The following is a 17,965-nucleotide window of genomic DNA, read 5'->3' on the forward strand; positions in this document are numbered from 1 at the left end:
GGTAGAGTCCTTTTCTACCGCAAATTTAGTGCAAAAAAATAGCCACAGCATATTCAAACTAATGAGCATGCAAATTACTGTTGTGTTACAATTAAATGTCAACTTTCTTGTCAGTGCATGGCTGGTGATTGGCTCAGGCACTGACAGGAAAGTTGACATTAAAAAAAAAATTATATATATACACAAGGCATTCTGCAGCAACAAGTGTTCCTAAAAACATCTCCAACCTAGCACCTGTTCCCATCCCCCCTGACCCCTCCTTTGACCCTCACATTAAGGAAAAAATGCCATGGCATTCTAGTGGATCCCTCCCCCCCCCCCCCCCCCCGACCTGACTCCCCTTTCCTTAATGTTAACAAAAAAATGTTTTGGTGGTCTAGTGGATCCCCAGCCCCTCTCTTCCTCCAAATCCCCCCCAACATCCCTGGTGTCTAGAGGCTCCGACCCCTCCCCAAGCCTCCTAAACCCCCTACCTCAAAAGAGGCAGGAGCGATGCCCTCTCTTTCTTGCCTCGGACGCTGTCCTCTTCAAAATGGCAGTGCCCTGCCTCGCACGGTGCATCCTGGGATGCAGCTTACATAGAAAAACTCATACACATTCATAATCAAACAATACAACCGAACAATTTTGATATAACCAGACTATATCCACCTCCTCCCTTGACCAGCAGACAGCTATAAGCTAAATGAGTAAGCAAAGACAATTGCCAAAAGTCAGCAATCCAGCATAGAACAGATGCCAACAAAAATAACACCTACCTGCTGTTTTAATATCAGGCAAATATGAAAAAGCCTGAGAGAACAGATAAGCTTTTAACTATTTTGTTTCTTAGATCTCACAGTGTTAGTCATCATTCTCAAAAAACAGAGGCAGCTGATTCTACTCAGTTGGTCCCACTCTAAGAAAAGCCATCACCCTTGATTCTGCAGGTAATAAGATATTGAGAAGATTTCAAAACTGCAGCTAAATCAAAATCACTCCCAGATGCCAATATATCTAATGCTTCCACCTGCTCAGACTCCACAATAATATTCCTAGGTATATAATAAATCTTAGAGATGCCAATATCTCCCCAATTAGCTAACTTCAACACATCTTTAAGGTACATTTTAAACAGTTCTCCAGGGGATAGCAAATGACACTGAGGAAAATTAAATAACCTCAGGTTGCAACCCTTAGCCTGGTTTTCTAAAGCTTTCAATTTCTTATGTATTCACAAAGAATTTAACATTAGCTGCAGCCACACCCTGCAAGGCTGCAACCTGATTCAAATTAGTCTCTAAGATTAAATCTGTCCTCAAAGGAACTATTTTCCAGATCTCCATTAAAGAAACCTCTCCAAAAGGGCGTCTTGAACAGGCCTATTCCTGCTGTGAAGCAGTAGGGACCCTGGTGAAGGAAGTAGACAGACTGCCAGTAGAACTATGCTTAGCAAGAGGGGTCACCTCACCAAACACACAGCCCCCAGGAGCTGGAGATACCTCTTGACGTCCCCAAGGAAAATTTTCAGCTGACATTAAATGGTTAGGTGATAGTATAATTTTTCTGAGCTTAATGTCACTTCAGACGCACTAAAATGTGTCTATCAGGCAGAAAGATGTCTTACATAAAAATTTGTCCTTAGTTTTCCTTTTCCCCATACCCAAAAGCTAGTTCCCCAGCTTTAGTGGTGCCAAACAGCTCTTCTCCTTTGACCATGCTCCTTAATGGTGCTATTAGCAAGCGCCATAAACACATCACTTAAGTAATTGATAAGGGTCGCTTATTGATGACATCAGTAAAGAGGCAGAGTCACAGCACTGGCATTCTCAGTCACACCAGTGGGAACTAGGAACACATTGCTCTAGGACACAGTCCACACTCCACATCCTGCATACCAAACAATACAAACAAAGTAGGTCTTCTCACCTGACCCATGTCCCAGGATCAGTTAAACAGTTGGTAAGGATCACTCACTGCTGATGTTAGCAGGGAGGCAATCACAATACTGGTGTTCTCTCTCATAATCTAGAGGGAGCAGGAGCATGCTCTTCCAGAGCACAATCCACACTTCTCTTCCACCCCCTGCAGGCCAATGATCCAGGGTAGGTCTTCTCACCTGATCAGTGGACCTGGCGTCACTTAAATAGGGAGTAAGGATCGCTCACTGATGACATCAGCAGGAATGTGGAGTTACAACTAGAGATGTTCAGGCAAAGTAATGTTGTTTTGTTTAGTTTCCTATCAGGGGTATTTTCGAAAGAGAAGGGCGCCCATCTTCTGACACAAATCGGGAGATGGGCGTTCTTCTCTCAGGGTCACCCAAATCGGCATAATCGAAAGCCGATTTTAGGCATCTTCAACTGCAGTCTGTTGCAGGGATGGCCAAAGTTCATGGGGGCATGTCGGAGGCATAGCGAAGGCAGGACTGGGGCGTGCTTAAGAGATGGGCATCCTCGGCTGATAATGGAAAAAAGAAGGGCGTCCCTGACGAGCATTTGGTCGACTTTACTTGGTCCATTTTTTTTCACGACCAAGCCTCAAAAATGTGCCCAAACTGACCAGATGACCACCGGAGGGAATCGAGGATGACCTCCCCTTACTCCCCCCATAGTCACCAACCCCTCCCAACCTAAAAAAAAAAGACATTTTTTAATTTTTTGCCAGCCTCTATGCCAGCCTCAAATGTCATACCCAGCTCCATCACAGCAGTATGCAGGTCCCTGGAGCAGTTTTAGTGGGTGCAGTGCACTTCAGGCAGGCGGACCCAGGCCCATCCCCTCCACCTGTTACACTTGTACTGGTAAATGTGAGCCCTTCAAAACCCACCCGAAACCCACTGTACCTACATGTAGGTGCCCCCCTTCATCCTTTAGGGCTATAGTAGTGGTGTACAGTTGTGGGGAGTGGGTTTGGGGGGGGGGTTGGGGGGCTAAGCACACAAGGTAAGGGAGCTATGCACCTGGGAGCAATTTGTGAAGTCCATTGCAGTGCCCCCTAGGGTGCCCGGTTGGTGTCCTGGCATGTGAGGGGGACCAGTGCACTATGAATGCTGGCTCCTCCCATGACTAAATGCCTTGGATTTGGTCGTTTTTGAGATGGGGGTCTTCAGTTTCCATTATTGCTGAAAACCGGGGATGACCATCTCTAAGGTCCACCTAAATGTTGAGATTTGGGTGTCCCTGACCATATTATCAAAACAAAAGATGGACGCCTATCTTGTTTCGATAATAGTGGTTTTCCCGCCCCTTCGCAAGGACATCCTTAGAGATGGGCGCCCTTAGAGATGGTCGTCCCCGTTTGATTATGCTCCTCCACGTCATTTGTAGGCTTTTTCTGTTTTGTTTTGTTTTGTTTTTATACATTTTTTTTTGAAAAATACAATACTGAATCAATAGGAAACAAGCCTAGATGGGGTAGGGGCAGAAATGTCCATGCCTGCCCTGAGCTGGTTCCTGCTGGGCCAGTCAGGAGACAGGAATGAAGATGACTACAAACAGCTAGGAATGGGCTGGTTAAAGTAGTCTCTTAATAGGCAGAATGGTTCCTCCTAAAAGGTAGTTGCTACTCAACCTAAGGGTCTTAGGTTCAAGGTTTGCTTATACAACACAGCTATTAACAGTGGAAAAAATGTTGAAATTTAATGACACCAGAAAGACACCTGTCATTTTTTCCCCCAGTCCTTTTAGGTTAGACTCAAAATGATCTGAGTTCTTCTATCAGCTTTTTTGTTTAGGCAAGTTATGCATGCGTAGGCACCTATGCGGCTTAGTGAAAGGGTCCCTTGAAGATCACTATTTCAAGGCTGGCTTGTGCCTGATAGCTGTTAACACTTGGGAAAAAAATACTTACATTTAATAACACTGTAAAGAAACCTGTTGTTTCTGGTTTGAAAGAAGAGAAATGCCATTTATATTTTCCACAGTGTTTCACAGAATGCACAATCCTAGTCATTGCAGTGGTGTTTTCTCTTACATCAACACCATCTTCGTTCACACAGTCCACACTCCTCTTCCCCTTAAATGGTCCAAACAGGTAAGGTCTTCTCATCTATTTTATTCAAAAATCTTAAAACGTATGTGGATAATCAAACTATAATGCTAAAAGTTATGCCAGAGCTTTCTCCACTATAAAAGTAGTGCTTCACTGAAAGGGTATAGTATCACTAGTAATCAGTGATGAAAGGAGCTGTTGCATTCACTGCCGTGCCTCACTGCCTTTATTCAACGCATTTCTACATATCTGATGAATGGTAGAGACCAAAAGTGGATACATAATGGATAATAAAGAGGAAGTAGCAAGATTTTAAAATGGAGCAAGGCACTGCAAGGATTACTTTGGCAAAGATTTGGATAATATGTAAAGGAGGGCTGTCAGCCTGAATAAGGATGATTGATTGTAAAATGTTTTACGTACCACATATCATATTCTACATAGCAATTTTTTTTCAAAAGAGGGTGCATGGATGTATTTATAAATGTCATAGAATCTATGCATTATCGAGATGCTGGTAAAATGTGCAGCAATCCCTACGCAGGGGCAATATGATGTTCTGACTCTATTATTTAATTTTGTTATAAAAAAAAACCTGATAAATATGTACACAGGAATATTAATATAGAGTAAGTGGACATCAAGAGGCATTGATGTATGATAGTAAATGCCGCCCATCCCCACCCCCCAAAAAAGAGACAGAAAGGAGTATAATTAGAAAATTGTTTTCCTTATAAAGCAGCCCATCTACAAAATAAAACATTTCTCTGTTCCTTTTTTTCTTCCAGGGAGTTGCTGTTATCCATTGCTCTTGGCCAGGTGCTGTCTCTTCTGATCTGTGGGATCAGTCTTACCAGCAAATACTTATCAGTGGATTTTCAGGCCAACACACCTCTCTTTCAAGGTTTCCTCAATTACATCCTTCTGTTCTTGGTCTACACCACCACACTAGCAGTGAGGCAAGGTAAGCCATAAAAGTTTTGAAAATACCCTTTTCGTAGAAATTAGTTGTGTTCTATACAAGGAAATAGACAGATGCTCCTATTCAACCATCAACCATTTTCAGTGCGTTTTAAGACCACTGAATCTTGATATTGATTTGGACTTATAAATAGCATTTTTATAACATTAGCACCCATGTTAGTGAACTGTACCTAATAGTTACATAGTAATTTTCTCCCAATATTAAAAACTATTTAACCGGTTATCTCTAGCTAAATATCCCTGTTAGCCACTAACCAAGTACATAATGTGACATCACCAGTTAGGTGAGGATATTCAGTGTCAAACCGGCTATGTTAGTAGATAAAATAGGCCATTTAAATAGCAGACCTAGCTTTGGGGTCCTTTACAAAGCAGCGGTAAGCCCAACTCAGGTTTACTGCTCACTAAAAAGGAAATACCACTGGGCTACCGCAGCAGCCCAGCAGTAGCTCTCACCCCCAGCGCATGTCATATATGGTGCTAGTGCTGATGTGTACCCAGCAGTAATCGGGCAGTTCTGCACGCTGCCCAGTTACCACCGGGTTACTGCAGGAGCCCTTACTACCACCTCAATGCCCCGAAATGGCATTGATGTGAAAAGACGGCTTCATACTAAATTTATGGATGTCTTTAACCCAAGTCCCTGAGGAAAGATTGTTTGAAACCCGCGGTGTCGGGCGTTTCTAGGGGAAGTCAGGCAATCGGTCGAAAAATAGCGATTTGAGGAGAGTGAAGCGACAAGTCAACAAACCTTTCAGAGAAGTTCACACTTTGATTTATTTTGAGTTGGAGCACTATTGAAACAGACAATAGCACAAACAGAAAAATTAAGAGAAGCCCGATGAAAGAGGTGCTATACCACTTGGCAAAAGAAATATATTGCTTAAAAATAAGTGGATTTTGGCTGAGGGCACTCTTATATCTATATATATATAAAAGGTAAAAAGTAATAAAAGAAAAAAAGAAAAGAAAGAAATGTCAATAGAAATTGCTGTGCACTATCTTCATGTATATAATATATACATCAGAGTCTCTATTGCTGAGAAATATGTATATGTAGCAGCGATTAGTCTTGGTTCTAGTTTATTACTTTAGTATTTGTTACCACAGACTGTGGGATTTGTTTCTTGAAATATCACTTGCCACACTACCATTTCTTGAAAAAAAACAAAGACCTGCCTTTTACCCAGCGTGGTAAATGGGGGCCTCGGCGCGCATCAAAAACATGCACCAACACCAGCACGGGCCCCCTTTTGCCACAGCCTTGTAAAAGGACTCCTTTGACCACTAAAAAGATAACCAGTTAGCGCTGAATATCAGCATAGCCGGTTAACTTTTTAGTGGCCAAAATAAACCTGGATATTCAATGCCGGTCACCGGATAGGGCCTGGTGTTGAATATCTGGGTTTAGAGCTGCCCGCCACTGGCTGAATATCAGGCCTTTGTCTCTTTGTTAGAGGTCCTTGCATTTAACATTAACTTTGGGGACACTGAGGGAGGGCAATTTTCAGACAATTAGTATGTGTATAAATGTTTATGCAAATAAATGGCTTTGAAAAATATGCACTGGCTTATGTTTAAAAAGCCTACAGACTAAAAAGCCAGGTTTATTTTCCTTATGAAAGATTAGTTTAAGATTAGTAAGAGCTTGATAAGTCTTGTCATTTTGGGGGGAATTTCTTATCTGGTTTTGATCAATCAGTCCTTTAATAGAATTCTACAGATATGCATGCCAGAGATATTTAGCTCTTTTGCTTATCACTCAAGCCCCCGATATTCAAGAATCGGCACCTGGCAGGTTATATTGGCTGGCCGAGGGGTCCTTTTACCAAACTGTTGGAAAAAGGGCCTTGCGCTAGCGGCGGGAGCCATTTTTCCCATGTGCCAGGGCCCTTTTTACCGCAGTGGGTAAAAAAGTTCCCAGACACACATGGTCTGAGCAGTATGGCTTTGCGCCTTTCTCTTGATTTTCCTGCTGCTGGAGTTGCTGGATGGGGTGAGGGGAGGCAGGGGGAGAAATACTGGATGGGGAGGAGAAAGGACAAGAGGAGAAATACTGGATGGGGAGAGAAGGGGCACGGAGAGAGATGCTGGATGGAGAGAGAGGGCAAGGGGAGAAATGCTGGATGAGGAAAGAGGGGACAAAGCAGAGAAATACTGGTTGAGAAGAGAGGGGAAAAGTAGAGAAATACTGGATGGGGAGATAAGGGGCAAGTAGAGAAGTGCTGGATGGAGAGAGAGGGCAAGGGAAGAAATGTTGGATGGGGAAAGAGGGGACAAAAGGGGAGAAATACTGGATGAGGAGAGAGGGGACAAGGGGAGAAATGCTGGATGAGGAAAGAGGGGACAAAGCAGAGAAATACTGGTTGAGAAGAGAGGGGACAAGTAGAGAAATACTGGATGGGGAGATAAGGGACAAGTAGAGAAATGCTGGATGGAGAGAGAGAGGGCAAGGGGAGAAATGCTGGATGAGGAAAGAGGGGACAAAGGGGAGAAATACTGGATGAGGAGAGAGGAGACAAGGGAAGAAATGCTGGATGGGGAGAGAGAGGGGACAAGACGAGAAATGATGGATGGAGAGAGGGCAAGGGATAAGTAGAGAAATACTGGATGGAGAGAGAGGGCAAGGGGAGAAATGCTGGATAAGGAAAGAGTGGACAAAGGGGAGAAATACTGGATGAGGAGAGAGAGAGGGGGCAAGGGGAGAAATGCTTGTAGATTGGATAGTAAGAAAGAACTAAACGTGGATAAAGGCAGAAAATAAAATCGAAGAAAGCTGAAAGGAAAAGGAGGAGAGAAAAATGACACACAGGAAATCCTGGCAATAGAGTTAAGAAAATATGAGGAAAGTAGAAACCACAAGCTGAGACCAACATAAATGAAAAGAAGTACATGGCCAGACAACAAAGGTAGAAAAAATAATTTTATTTTTATTTTAAGATATAGTGGTATCTGTGCTTTTTATTTTGTTTGTTTGTTTTATTTGTAGTTGTTAATTTGTAATATAGTGAATGGAATATTTGAAATTTATGTCTGCTATTTTTATTGCAAGGGGAACATTTTTTTGTTTTTCTGGTGTTATCCTGCATACCAGAGTCTGGGTTTGGGGGGTTTCAGCTGATATTGTTTGTCTACATTTTTATTACTTTATAATCAATCTTCAGGGTTCTTGTTTTGGGCCTAGGGACTTGTGTACTATTTTCAATGCTACATTTTTATATGCTCCGTGGCTAGTAAAATGGATGTGGCCAATGTGGGGGTGTGGCTACTATGGGAGCGGAGCCATAGATAGTGACCCCGCCCTTAAGGTTGGCACGGTATGAGTACCGGCACCTTTTTTCCTACAAAGAAAGCATTGGTTAAATCAGACATGGCTCTGCTTGAGGCATGTGATCCAAGGACTCAGGACTATCCAAGGGAAGCATAGGAGTCAAGGAGGAGAGAAGGGGAATAGTGCTGGGTAAGGAAGGGGGGAAAAGGCAGGGGCTGAGCCTGGGGTAAAGTAGAGAGTTCTTATGTCATCCCTGGATAGATGAAGGAAGAAATAGGATAAAGAGAGAGAAAAAAGAAACGGTGTGGTGAAAGAGAGAAATTTGATACGCATTCTGCTTTCCTTCCCACTCCCCTAATCAACAACAGTCTCAGGGTACACACAACTGAAAGGTTCATAGCTATACACATTACTATTTATGGTAAGTAATGTTATCATTCTGAAGTAACAGCAAGTTGGAAAAGGGGTACTCCTTTTGGAGTGACCAGAAGTGCCCAATGCATTGTTTGTGAGCAGACAGCACCCAAGGGTACTCAAGGGTTGTTTGGCTCTCCACCTGTGTCCAAATAGTTTCTGTACTTTGCTGGTATGTGTTCACTGATAACTCCATCCATCTGTGCTCTTCCATTACTGTTGAAATAATTAATGTAGTCTCCATTTAATGGATATCTTACCTTGAACATGTCCTTAAAATAACTGTTCATCTTCACCTATGAATTTTCTCTTATGCACAAGGATGGTCATATTTGAGCATCTGTATTTAAATCCTGTTTCCTTGATAATCAGCAGTTTACAAAACCAACAACTTATGTCTACTTTTCTTCCAATTTTACTTCATTACCATCTTAAAAATGTTAAAAATCCCACTTATCAGGATACCAAAATGCCCCTATTGCATCAAATCCTTCACAGTCTGTGTTCATGTGATCATATCCGATAGCAAATAGCCCATGGGATGCTCATTAGGGAAGCAGAAATGTAATTTGTCTGCATTATGGGATTTCATCTGCCACAGAAATCTTGCATGGACGTGTCCCATTCTTTCACAATTTGTCATTTTTTCCCACTATATAGTAGTTTTCCTATACAGGATCCAATGTGCGATGGAAAGCATTTTAAAGAGGACCAATAGTCGGGATACTGTCTTTAAGGTTTCTGTTATAAATTATTTGTAAAGTTCTGATTCTGCTTTGTCTGGTGATTGAGTTTTAGCAAGAAAGAGAACTTTGTAGCGTCTGGTTGTTTCATTAAGAAAAATACAGGCAAAACACTTTATTTTTGTGGAATTTATACATTTTTTTATGTTGACATTTCATGAAATATCATTTCATTTTTTTCACAGAGGAGCCAACTCTATTCAACAGCCTCTGGTGGTTAAAGAACAAACAATTGTTAAACTGAGTGTCACAAAAAGCAATGTTGCACTGAAAAAAGAAAATAGTTTTAGCCAGGGCTAAGAAAAGATAGTCAATGTGTGTATGAGGCAGGTCACAGAAGTCCTTCACCAATGCTATTCACTCTTAGGGGCCCTTTTGCTAAGCCACGGTAGGGCTAACCGTGCGGGTAGCATGTGCCAAATTGACACTATCGCCGGGTTAGTGCAGACACCCGGTGACAGTTCTGAAGATGACGCGTGCAGTTTCCCACTGTAGAAAATAATTTCCTACTTTCTACTGTGGGGGGTGTTCCTGGTGGTAATCGGCAGCGTGGCCACATTGCCACGTGCTGCCTGATTACTGCACAAGTAGCGCACAAGCCCCTACCGCCTTCTAAATAAGTGGCGGTAAGGGCTCAGGCAGTAAATAGCCACACGCTAATTTTAAAATTAGCACAAGACCATTTAGTGCCCCATTTTCCAAAAAAAAGATCTTTTTCTTGCAACAGTAAAAAATGGTCCAGGGCGTGCCAATTTCATTTGCCAAAACTAGTGCAGGCTACCTTTTACCACAGCTCAGTAAAAGGCAGTTGCGAAGCTACATGGGGCCAGGGGGCCTGGGCCCCCATAGATTTGGACCTGGACCCCCTGCCAACGACCCACCCAACCCCCCCTCCCGCCGCCAACCCGCCGTCGCCTGCCTTTGCTGGTAGGGGACCCCAACCCCTGCCAACCGAGGTCCTCTTCTTCTCGCAAAAGGCTTCATTCTGTTTCTGTTTGTTTTTTTTTTCCAGCTTTGATAGCAGACTACTTGCTGGTGATTTGGAAACACAACATTGTTCTTATTCGTAGAGATACAGACTAGCCCCTGACGCAGCCCTTTTGTGGGCAAAACACGGCCTGTGTCGGGCAACTGTCTTAAATACGGTATCTTCAATAAAATATTTTGGATAATATACTGATCTGCTTGCTCATTTTCCACGTTGGATTTCGCAGATCGTTTGCCATAAATCCAGATTGATCATGATGAATCAGTTTAGGTAGCATAGATTGTAGACATGAGGCCAACAACGTGACATATATCTTAGCATCAACAATGATTAGAGATAATAGTCTAAAATTTGTTATTAGTTGATTATCTTTACCAGCTTTCGGTAGAACAGTTATTATGGCTTCAGTGAAGGAACCACTAGCTTTGTCACTAGCCTTAGCCTTTTCAAAGATTAGTGATGAAAAAATGCTTGAAGATATGGAGAGAGGACATATTGAAATTCAGAGTAAAATGCCACTGTAAGACCAGCAGGTCTCAGTGCTTTAGGTTTGGCCATATTTTTAATTATCAGTTTGATCTCTTCTATCGATATATCAGAAGTAAGAAAAACATTAACAACATAATCAACTGTATTGTGTGGAAGTGATTCAAAAATTCCCAAGTTTATGTTAGGAATCACCAATTCTGAAGAATACAAATGCCCATAAAATCCTTTCTCCGAGGACAAGCAGGCTGCTTGTTCTCACTGATGGGTGACGTCCACGGCAGCCCCTCCAATCGGAAACTTCACTAGCAAAGTCCTTTGCTAGCCCTCGCGCGCCCGCGCGCACCGCGCATGCGCGGCCGTCTTCCCGCCCGAAACCGGCTCGAGCCGGCCAGTCTTCTTTTGTCCGCACTCGGTACGGTCGTGTTTTCGCCGTGTCGAGCCCCGGAAAGTCGACCTCGCGCGTCCAATTTGTTTTGAACGTGTTTTTTTTCCTTCGGGAAAGCTTTGTCCTAGTCGGGAAGTGCTCCGGAAACCCCCCGCCGGGTTTCGTGTAAATCCTCCCCGTACTTCCAGCTTTTTTGCCCCGGTAAGTTTTCTTTCGTCGTCGGGGTAGGCCTCTTTTCGGCCTCGGTCGAGATTTTTCTCCCTCTAAATTTGGTGCTTCAAATTTCGCCATTTCGGCTTTTGATTTCGCCGGCGTGATTTTTCCGCCCATGACATCGAAGCCTTCCAGCGGCTTCAAGAAGTGCACCCAGTGCGCCCGGGTTATCTCGCTCACTGATCGACACTCGTCGTGTCTTCAGTGTCTGGGGGCCGAGCACCGCCCTCAGAACTGCAGTCTGTGTTCCCTGCTTCAAAGGCGGACTCAGGTAGCGAGACTAGCCCAGTGGAACGTGTTGTTCTCGGGCTCTTCGTCGGCATCGGCACCGGGATCTTCGAGTGCATCGACGTCGTCAGCGTCCAGACCTTCTTCCTCGGCCGCCCCTGCATCGAGTGCATCGAGGCATCGGGCCTCTGCATCGGCGCCGAGACATCGGATAGCTGCATCGACGTCGGTGGTACCAGGACCTCGTCTGCTGATGTCGTCGGACGGTGGTGCATCGGGTGGAGTGCAGGTGAGGGCTGTCCATTCCCCTGCTGGTGGCGGTGAGCCCTCGGGTGGGTCTCCGCCTACCCTGAGGGCTCCTGCGGTACAGCCCCCCCGAGATCGACCTTCTTCAGTCTCGGCCCCGAGGAAGCGACGGATGGATTCGACGTCCTCCTCGTCGGTGCCGGGGAGCTCCGGTGACATGCTTCGGAAGAAATCGAAGAAGCATCGACACCGGTCTCCTCCCCGTGTCGGCACCGAGAGCTCTGGGTCGCCGAGGGATTCGGCACCCAGCAGGCATCGGCACCGAGAGGACCGCTCACCCTCTGTTCAGGAGGTGTCGATGCGCTCCGCTCTGGACAGCCCGGAACAGCCTCCACGCCCGGAACAGGTACTGACGTCGACGCCTGCATCGACCTCTCAGCCTTTCTCTGCAGCCGCTCTAAACGAGAGCCTCCGGGCCGTTCTCCCAGAGATTCTGGGAGAGCTGTTGCGCCCTACCCCTCCGGTACCGGCGGTGCTTGCGCCACCGGTACCGTCGAGCGTGGCGCCGGCTGGCCCATCGCCCAGGTTGAGGTCCCCGACGTCGGTACCGCGTGCGGTACCGACCGCGGCCACCTCCCAGGAAGGCTCCCCGACTACGTCGGCGGAGGGAGCTTCGCCGATGCGGGCGAGGGAGTCTACCTCTCGACGCCCCCATCGTGGACGGGGTTCCACGGAGTCGAGCAGGGCGAGGTTGCAGACACAGGTCCGTGAACTTGTGTCTGACACCGAGGGTGAGGCCTCGTGGGAGGAAGAGGAAGATCCCAGATATTTCTCTGACGAGGAGTCTGAGGGTCTTCCGTCTGATCCCACTCCCTCTCCTGAGAGACAGCTTTCTCCTCCCGAGAGTCTGTCTTTTGCCTCCTTTGTCCGGGAGATGTCTACGGCCATCCCCTTCCCGGTGGTTGTGGAGGACGAGCCCAGGGCTGAAATGTTTGAGCTCCTGGACTATCCTTCTCCACCTAAGGAAGCGTCCACTGTTCCCTTGCACCATGTCCTGAAGAAGACATTGCTTGCGAACTGGACCAAGCCATTAACTAATCCCCACATTCCCAAGAAGATCGAGTCCCAGTACCGGATCCATGGGGACCCAGAGCTGATGCGCACTCAGTTGCCTCATGACTCTGGAGTTGTGGATTTGGCCCTAAAGAAGGCTAAGAGTTCTAGGGAACATGCTTCGGCGCCCCCGGGCAAGGACGCTAGAACCTTAGACTCCTTTGGGAGGAAGGCCTACCATTCCTCTATGCTCGTGTCCAAGATCCAGTCTTACCAGCTCTACACGAGCATACACATGCGGAATAATGTGCGGCAGTTGGCGGGCTTGGTTGATGCTCTTCCCCCTGAGCAAGCCAAGCCTTTTCAGGAGGTGGTCAGGCAGCTGAAGGCGTGCAGAAAATTCCTGGCCAGAGGAGTTTATGACACTTTTGATGTTGCGTCCAGGGCCGCTGCTCAAGGTGTGGTGATGCGCAGGCTCTCATGGCTGCGTGCCGCCGACCTGGAGAATAGAATCCAGCAGCGGATTGCGGACTCGCCTTGCCGTGCGGATAACATTTTTGGCGAAAAAGTCGAGCAGGTGGTAGAGTCTCTCCACCAGCGGGACACCGCATTCGACAAGTTCGCCCGCCGGCAGCCTTCAGCTTCTACCTCTACAGGTAGACGATTTTTCGGGGGAAGGAAGACTGTTCCCTATACTTCTGGCAAGCGTAGGTACAATCCTCCTTCCCGACAGCCTGCGGCCCAGGCTAAGCCCCAGCGCGCTCGCTCTCGTCAGCAGCGTGCGAATCAGCAAGGCCCCGCGGCTCCCCAGCAAAAGCAAGGGGCGAGCTTTTGACTGGCTCCAGCAGAGCATAGCCGACATCCAAGTGTCAGTGCCGGGCGACCTGCCTGTCGGAGGGAGGTTGAAAGCTTTTCACCAAAGGTGGCCTCTCATAACCTCCGATCAGTGGGTTCTCCAAATAGTCCGGCAAGGATACACCCTCAATTTGGCCTCACAACCTCCAAATTGTCCACCGGGAGCTCAGTCCTACAGCTTCCAGCACAAGCAGGTACTTGCAGAGGAACTCTCCGCCCTTCTCAGCGCCAATGCGGTCGAGCCCGTGCCATCCGGGCAAGAAGGGCTGGGGTTCTATTCCAGGTACTTCCTTGTGGAAAAGAAAACAGGGGGGATGCGTCCCATCCTAGACCTAAGGGCCCTGAACAAATATCTCGTAAAAGAAAAGTTCAGGATGCTTTCCCTGGGCACCCTTCTCCCCATGATTCAGCAAAACGATTGGCTATGCTCTCTGGACTTGAAGGATGCCTACACACACATCCCGATACTGCCAGCTCACAGACAGTATCTGCGATTTCAGCTGGGCGCACGCCACTTCCAGTACTGTGTGCTACCCTTTGGGCTCGCCTCTGCGCCCAGGGTGTTCACAAAGTGCCTAGCTGTGGTAGCAGCGGCGCTTCGCAGGCTGGGGGTGCACGTGTTCCCATATCTCGACGATTGGCTGGTGAAGAACACATCCGAGGCAGGAGCCCTGCAGTCCATGCAGATGACTATTCGCCTCCTGGAGCTACTGGGGTTTGTGATAAATTACCCAAAGTCCCATCTTCTCCCAGTGCAGAAACTCGAATTCATCGGAGCCCTGCTGGATTCTCGGACGGCTCGCGCCTATCTCCCAGAGGCGAGGGCCAACAACTTGTTGTCCCTCGTCTCGCGGGTGCGAGCGTCCCAGCAGATCACAGCTCGGCAGATGTTGAGATTGCTGGGCCACATGGCTTCCACAGTTCATGTGACTCCCATGGCCCGCCTTCACATGAGATCTGCTCAATGGACCCTAGCCTCCCAGTGGTATCAGGCCGCCGGGGGTCTAGAGGACGTGATCCACCTGTCCACGAGTTTTCTCGAATCCCTGTATTGGTGGACGATTTGCTCCAATTTGACTCTGGGACGTCCCTTCCAAATTCCTCAGCCTCAAAAAGTGCTGACCACGGATGCGTCTCTCCTGGGATGGGGAGCTCATGTCGATGGGCTTCACACCCAAGGAAGGTGGTCCCTCCAAGAAAGCGATCTACAGATCAATCTTCTGGAGTTGCGAGCGATCTGGAACGCTCTGAAGGCTTTCAGAGATCGGCTGTCCCACCAAATTATCCAAATTCAGACAGACAATCAGGTTGCCATGTACTATGTCAACAAGCAGGGGGGCACCGGATCTCGCCCCCTGTGTCAGGAAGCCGTCAGCATGTGGCTCTGGGCTCGCCGTCAAGGCATGGTGCTCCAAGCCACATATCTGGCAGGCGTAAACAACAGTCTGGCCGACAGGTTGAGCAGGATTATGCAACCTCACGAGTGGTCGCTCAATTCCCGTGTGGTGCGACAGATCTTCCAGGCGTGGGGCACCCCCCTGGTGGATCTCTTCGCATCTCAAGTGAACCACAAGGTCCCTCAGTTCTGTTCCAGGCTTCAGGCCCACGGCAGACTGGCGTCGGATGCCTTCCTCCTGGATTGGGGGGAAGGTCTGCTGTATGCTTATCCTCCCATTCCTCTGGTGGGGAAGACTTTGTTGAAACTCAAGCAAGACCGAGGCACCATGATTCTGATTGCTCCCTTTTGGCCGCGTCAGATCTGGTTCCCTCTTCTTCTGGAGTTATCCTCCGAAGAACTGTGGAGATTGGAGTGTTTTCCGACCCTCATCACGCAGGACGAAGGGGCTCTTCTGCATCCCAACCTCCAGTCCCTGGCTCTCACGGCCTGGATGTTGAGGGCGTAGACTTTGCCTCTTTGGGTCTGCCAGAGGGTGTCTCCCGCATCTTGCTTGCTTCCAGGAAAGACTCCACTAAGAGAAGTTACTTCTTTCATTGGAGGAGGTTTGCCGTCTGGTGTGACAGCAAGGCCCTAGATCCTCGCTCTTGTCCTACACAGACCCTGCTTGAATACCTTCTCCACTTGTCTGAGTCTGGTCTGAAGACCAACTCCGTAAGGGTTCACCTTAGTGCAATCAGTGCATACCATTACCAAGTGGAAGGTAAGCCGATCTCAGGACAGCCTTTAGTTGTTCGCTTCATGAGAGGTTTGCTTTTGTCAAAGCCCCCTGTCAAGCCTCCTACAGTGTCATGGGATCTCAATGTCGTTCTCACCCAGCTGATGAAACCTCCTTTCGAGCCACTGAATTCCTGCCATCCGAAGTACTTGACCTGGAAGGTCATTTTCTTGGTGGCAGTTACCTCGGCTCGTAGAGTCAGTGAGCTTCAGGCCCTGGTAGCCCAGGCCCCTTACACCAAATTTCATCACAACAGAGTAGTCCTCCGCACTCACCCTAAGTTTCTGCCAAAGGTTGTGTCGGAGTTCCATCTGAACCAGTCAATTGTCTTGCCAACATTCTTTCCCCGTCCTCATTCCTGCCCTGCTGAACGTCAGCTGCACACATTGGACTGCAAGAGAGCATTGGCCTTCTATCTGGAGCGGACACAGCCCCACAGACAGTCCGCCCAATTGTTTGTTTCTTTTGATCCCAACAAGAGGGGAGTGGCTGTAGGGAAACGCACCATATCCAATTGGCTAGCAGATTGCATTTCCTTCACTTACGCCCAGGCTGGGCTGGCTCTTGAGGGTCATGTCACGGCTCATAATGTTAGAGCCATGGCAGCGTCGGTAGCCCACTTGAAGTCAGCCACCATGGAGGAAATTTGCAAAGCTGCGACGTGGTCATCTGTCCACACATTCACATCTCATTACTGCCTGCAGCAGGATACCCGACGTGACAGTCGGTTCGGGCAGTCAGTTCTTCAGAACCTGTTTGGGCTTTAGGATCCAACTCCACCCCCCGAGGGCCCTGTTTGTTCTGTTCCAGGCTACACTCTCAGTTAGTTGGTAAATTTTTTAGGTCAATCTCAGTTATGTCCTCGCCGTTGCGAGGCCCAATTGACCAATGTTGTTGTTTTGAGTGAGCCTGGGGGCTAGGGATACCCCATCAGTGAGAACAAGCAGCCTGCTTGTCCTCGGAGAAAGCGAATGCTACATACCTGTAGAAGGTATTCTCCGAGGACAGCAGGCTGATTGTTCTCACAAACCCGCCCGCCTCCCCTTTGGAGTTGTGTCTTCCCTTGAAGTGTATTGTCTTGCTACATACTGGACTGGCCGGCTCGAGCCGGTTTCGGGCGGGAAGACGGCCGCGCATGCGCGGTGCGCGCGGGCGCGCGAGGGCTAGCAAAGGACTTTGCTAGTGAAGTTTCCGATTGGAGGGGCTGCCGTGGACGTCACCCATCAGTGAGAACAATCAGCCTGCTGTCCTCGGAGAATACCTTCTACAGGTATGTAGCATTCGCTTTAAAAGACTCCTAGATCTATTTCATTTGTCAATAATCTACCATCAGCATTTTTCATAGAATGTATTCTAGATCTTTCTGATTTGCCTTTGAGCTAACAAGCTAGTAAAGGTCCACTCCGATTATTTTCAGAATAATATTTAGCAGATTGTAAGAACAGCAAAGTACTAGCAATTTTACTTATGGCCCTGTTTACAAAGGCGCTCTAGTGTTTTTAGTGTGTGCTAAAAATTAGTGTGTGCTAACCATGTAGACACCCATGGGAATATTATGGGCATCTATATAGTTAGTGTGGGCTAAAAACGCTAACATGCCTTTGTAAAAGGGCCCTTAATGTCATATTTTAAATTAGCTTTCACTATGTAACTTTTTCATTATAGACATGTCAGAAAGATTAGATTGAAATTGAGCTTCTAAAGATTTTGTATTCATCTCATGTTGAGGTAGGTCAGCTCTTGTTTTTTTATGTAACATAATATTATAAGAAATTATGGGCTTCTTTCTAAACCGTGCTAGTGATTCCCACATGGCAAATGCAATGCAAGACGCATTTGCTGTACCAGGAATCGCTAGCACAGTTTAGTAAAAGAGGCCCTATATGACCACAAATATAGGCTTTAAATGAATTCCATTGTCTGATACCTTGTTAAGTTCAAAAATTTCAA

At 47.1% G+C, this 17,965-nt stretch overlaps 1 protein-coding gene across 1 annotated transcript in view; it reads left to right on the forward strand.

Moving 5' to 3' along the window:
• The window catches only part of SLC35F1 (solute carrier family 35 member F1), a 521,249-nt gene that overhangs the window by 273,521 nt on the left and 229,763 nt on the right, over window positions 1–17,965 (forward strand). The window contains exon 2 of the mRNA XM_030198548.1: window positions 4,761–4,936. Within this exon, the coding sequence (XP_030054408.1) occupies window positions 4,761–4,936 (176 nt within the window). The remainder of the gene's footprint in view (window positions 1–4,760; window positions 4,937–17,965) is intronic.

Source organism: Microcaecilia unicolor, chromosome 3 (assembly GCF_901765095.1).
Source record: "Microcaecilia unicolor chromosome 3, aMicUni1.1, whole genome shotgun sequence".
NCBI classification, from domain to species: domain Eukaryota; kingdom Metazoa; phylum Chordata; class Amphibia; order Gymnophiona; family Siphonopidae; genus Microcaecilia; species Microcaecilia unicolor.